Source organism: Astyanax mexicanus, chromosome 21 (genome assembly GCF_023375975.1).
Source record: "Astyanax mexicanus isolate ESR-SI-001 chromosome 21, AstMex3_surface, whole genome shotgun sequence".
Lineage (NCBI taxonomy): Eukaryota > Metazoa > Chordata > Actinopteri > Characiformes > Acestrorhamphidae > Astyanax > Astyanax mexicanus.
This window is the reverse complement of record NC_064428.1, coordinates 37,271,232-37,276,321: the sequence shown is the minus strand read 5'-3', so window position 1 is coordinate 37,276,321 and position 5,090 is coordinate 37,271,232. Positions and strand designations below refer to the sequence as shown.

Sequence of the window (5,090 nt, the reverse complement as noted above, 5' to 3'; positions counted from 1 at the left end):
GTCTCGATGGTTCAGTGTGAGGTGGTGGTTAGGACTGAAAGTTTTAGTCAGTCGGGTTCGCGTCCTGGCGCTCCGATAAATTCAACCGTGTTTAATATTATCATAAGTCTCGAAACTCGGCTCACGCAAATAGTGACGTGAACAATGTCAACAACCAATAGGAGAAGAGTTACAGGAAGAGGCAAGAATACTTTAAAGTCATTATATTTTAAGTTATTTTATTTTGCACTACTTTTTTATTGTGCAGTGTTATTTTTAATACAAACACATTTCATAAATACACATTTTGCAAGAATGATCTTTATTAATTCTCATTTTCTTATAATTGATTGTATCTAAAACAAAGACAGATGTACAGCAGTAAAACTGTGATTATTTGCTATAAAAGGTTGTAACAAAAAAAGGAAAGCTTATAGGCAGAGTTGAACACAAAATGTATCCAATTAAAAAATATCAAGAACTAACAATGTGGCAGAAAAGTAACTGTTGATGGGGAGAAAAGTTGAGTCTCTGATAAATCACAGTATTGATAAACACATAATTTGTAATTTGATATGTAATATATATTTTATGTAAACTCCACCAGAAGCATGGGAAATAATCTCAGAAAGAATCAAGTTGCAGTCTTGCAGTTAGTGACCCTGTAAGATCCCCAGTCCTTACAAAATCTTAGCCTGTGAGTAAAAAGTCTGTGGCAAGTCTTTAGATGTGAGAGGGAGTCAGAATTCAGTCTGTTTAAAGTCTTTACAGAGTCATTTCCTTTCATAGTGTATGAACAGCTTAATGCTGCTCTCAACAATGTTCCAGAATCTAGTAGAAAGTCTTCTCTGGAAGGTAAATGTAAAAACATACTCTCGTTCATAGGCTGGGTTTCAGAAGAAACAATGAATGAGCAATACTTTTCTCCGTATTGTGTGGCGTTTTTTTATTTTTATCAGCATATCTGTGCTGGTTGAAGTTGGATTCAGAAGTCATGTGCTGAATAGGCACATTTGGGAAATAATGGCTGTTTATATTATTTGCATATGCTGTTAAGGGTCCACCTAAATCAAATTTAAAATATTTTTTATAAATTTGGCTTTTCCCAAATAGATCAGATCAAGTAAATTATAGCATTTATAACACAGAACAGCTGGAACTTTCTTCTTGCATTCTCTGTCTATGGGCCTGGTACATCTCATTAGCGTAGGGTTTTCCTTCATTCTTTTCTATCAGGGTTTCTATCTTCTCCAGCAGTTCTGTAACCTGAGTACGATCTTCTTGTTCCTCATTGTTGAATATTTGATACCCTCCTCCACAGCGGTCCACAAGATGCTGCAAGCCCCAACTGAAGTCCTCCTTTTTAACTTTTCCATGTTTGTCTCCATGAGTGATCAGGACTATGCTGCGCTTCAGAAACTCCTCCCCGAACTTATACTCTAAATCCAATGTTCTAAGTACCCTCCAAAGATCCCGTCCCACAAGGAGGAACACGTGAGGTCCAGGGGAACAGAGTTGCAAGCACTGGACAAATTCAGAATCTGAAAGCATCAAATCAAGATTATAACCTTTGAAAAGGAGAGTTAAATTGTGTCTCTTTAGCTTGGTATCAACCACAGAAACAGATTTGTTTCCCACTGTGCCATCCTGTCTTTTACACACTTTGACAGTGTTGGGAACATTAATCAAGTCCTTCCCAAAAGCTTCTCTTCCCAGGATGGTGTTTCCAGTTGCGCTCTTTCCTGATCGAGGTCTTCCAATCAAAACAATCCTCACATCAGACACTGAAACACAGGGCAAATTAACAAATCACTGCAGTACAAAAATAGACCTGATTACCCAGGGCCCAAGTAGGAAGAGGGGCCCATGAAAATCCACGTTCCTTGTGTGCTGGCATGGATAGGGGCCCACTGACATTGAGAATGTACAGGGCCCAGAATTTGCTGCTACGCACCTGATTTGTGTGTGTCTGTAGGAATTAAATTCAACACCTGAGGATTTGTTTTACTTTATTTGATCACAAATAAGATTGTGGTTCTGTTAGCTTTTTCTATTCCAAAATTGCAAAATGAATTTTATTTTGGCATATGTTTGTCCTTGAAGACACATTTCCCACAAGCATTGTTTGCTTCGTAAAACCTTGAGTAAACCTAACCTGGTCTAACCAGCTTTTATTTAGCCCAGTGTTTACCTGACACACCCAAGACAAGACAATGATATACATTTGTACCAATGGCCAACAAAGCACAGGGGAGTTAATAATGTGGACTTTTCACAAACACACTGGCAGAATAAAAAATCTTTTGGTCTAAATCTACCTCCAATGGAGTTAGGACCATATGAAGACCGTAGTATTCATACTTGTGAAACTGAATCCACAGCCCTGTCATTAACAATATATAATATATCATTATCACAATAATATAAAACCTTTTAACAGTGGTGTACATCAACATAACATCAGCAGACTCACCAGGCTCAGGATGTCCTTCAGTTGATGCCCTCTCTTTCTCCCATTTCTCTTTTTCAGTCAATCTCCGACTCTCCTGTTGTCTCTTGAGATCTTGTTTGAGTCTCTCTTTTTCGCTGTTTGCTTTAGATGGTGATCTAAATGACTCTTCTTTCCTGACATGTTTTCCCTTCATTTCATCTTCAGCTGCCTTCTCTTCCTTCATCTCTGCTTCACTGCCCTTGACAGTGTTGAAAGTAGCCATTGTTTGTTGTGTTCCTTCTCCTGTTGTTGTGTTGATGTTATCTTGGGTACGTTCTTCATCATGTCTGTCTGCTTCTTCTGCATTACGTTTTTGAATAGCTTTATATATTTTATCTGTGAAATGCTGTCCTTTGTTCTGTTTAATCACTTCTTCTATCTTCTCCAGAAGTTTGGTTTTCTGGATGGAATTAATCTCTTTCTTGCTGTTTATCACAGCATATCCCCCTCCAAATTCTTTCGTAAATTCTTGGACATTTGTTTCCTCAGAAAATGTTTTCCACTGTGAGCCGGTCATTTCCTCTCGTCCAGTGAAGAGCAGCATGGTGAATTTCAGAGCTTCTTCTCCAAAGTTCTCCTGAATCCACTCCACAGTGCTCCTCTGATCTTCTGTAAAGTTCCCGACTCTGATCAGCAGCAGGAACACATGAGGACCAGGATCAGACAGAGAGAATAATCTCCTCATTTCAGTCTTCAGCTGTTCTGAACTGAGGGTGGCGCTGTTGATTCCTGGAGTGTCGATGATGGAGACGTTCCTGTCGTCCACTCTTCCTCTCTGGAGCTCACACTCTGTAGTTTCAGTCTCTCTGAATGTCTCTCGTCCTAATATAACATTAGCTGTAGCACTCTTTCCTACTTTTGCATTACCCAGAAGGACTATCCTCAGATCATCTGATCCTGTGTGGAAAGCAGGATGGGCCTGGTCAGAAAGGTGTCTTTAAACATTCTAAAAAACTCTAAGAATACCACTATAAATGCACTGTGACTGAAGCTGCCCATGTATCACTCTGCCAAATACACAAGCAACCTAGCAACAGAAGCAGTGCCGAAAATTCCACAGCCATACATACAAATCAGCACTGTTAATGACAGCCATAAGAAATCAAGACAAAGTTAAATCTGTCAACCATTGAAGATCTCTGTCAAACACCAAACGGACAACATCTAAGAGTGGTTTGGGAAAGAAGTAAAAGACCACTCTTAGCTATGCAATTCAAGTTAACCCTTGCTATCCATGGCCTCATCTATCTGACTTGTGCCCATTTGCAGGTGTCTTTCCCTTAAATGTCAGCTTGTTTAATCACCAATCCACAGAGATTTTGGAGAGAAAACGATGCTACACAACTTGGAGTGAATTTCTTCTTATGAATGATAACTGTTCATCTTGCTCTGAGTCCAGCAAACTATTGTGCTACTGTATAATAGCCTGAGATTTATTTTTTTAGCCCCATGTTTTTACCAAATTATTTGGCAGATGTTGAACAAAACCATTGTAAAGCATAACCACACAATAAATAACTGAACCTCATGACTCAAAACGGCAAAACATAAAATCATCTTTCCCACACAGCTTGATTTTAATCCAATGACTTTGTATACAGATATTATGAGTAGTAAGTAAGTAAAACATTTGCAAGCTGTCTATCAGCACTCTTGGTCATCCTCTCTATGGAAAGAAATAGGAGCTTGAAAATATAGAAAGAGGAATCTACTGTTGATAGTTTTTTCTGGACTGCGCAAGATGGCATTAGATATTTTTGACTGAAGACATTGGCTTACATTGGGACAGTTATTATTATTATTATATACAACTTTATTATATTGACATGCTGCTCCACGACGAGCTCCCTGACTCTGACCAATAGGAAGACAGAGCGTTCGGTGGCACACAGATGTAAATACGGGAAAAGAAAGCAGGACGGTGCTCCTGAAGTTTGCTGGACCAGAGAAACAGAAGAATAATCTAATAATCATCTAATAATCTAATTCATCCATGAGATATTCTGTTTACAGGCACTGAAACCTAAGTACCATTTTTACCTCTCTGGAGTACAAAAAGTATGTAATGTCCATTTGGGTCACCCAGGAACCCAGGAGCCCACAGTCGCTTTTCCCTGTTTTTTTTTTTGTTTGTTTTTCCGAGCACAAAAGCGATTCCATCCCGCAAAGGGCTTCTGTAGCCGTGATTGTCAGATTCTATGCTCCTCCCCCGCGATGACCTACGGTCGGTGACTAACGTGTAGTGTTGCCAGTCCCCCGAGAACGACGCAAAAGGAAAATAACTGCTTAATCTGACATAGTGAACATTGTAAGGGACAAAAATGTCGTGTAGTCTGAGCTTGGCATTAGTAAATGATGTTGGGTTGATGCTGCAGTTGGTGTGCAGGTGCAGGTCATTGCACACTGTACCAAAATGTAGCAAACACAATGCCTTAACTGACACCAGCAAGCTGGAGATTTCCACAGGAATTCTCGAAAGATTCACTGGCTGGTGTCACTTGACGATTTTAAGCCCCTTGCACTCCCCATGATCAAGTTGGCTTATCATGATCTATTTTATTTGTTTATTATTATCATTTATTTGTATTTATTTGGCTTACTTGTTTCATAGATTTGCTTT

General features: G+C 39.2%; 1 protein-coding gene across 1 annotated transcript; it reads right to left on the bottom strand.

Moving 5' to 3' along the window:
* Positions 1–504: 504 nt before the first annotated feature.
* LOC103026139 (uncharacterized) lies at positions 505–3,999 on the bottom strand. Its single transcript, XM_049469499.1, has 3 exons — positions 3,995–3,999; positions 2,298–3,405; positions 505–1,773 (listed from the first exon to the last, which is right to left on the bottom strand). The coding sequence occupies exons 1-3, from the start codon at positions 3,997–3,999 to the stop codon at positions 1,117–1,119; spliced, it is 1,770 nt and encodes a 589-aa protein (XP_049325456.1). The 3' UTR covers positions 505–1,116.
* Between the last annotated feature and the right edge of the window lie 1,091 nt (positions 4,000–5,090).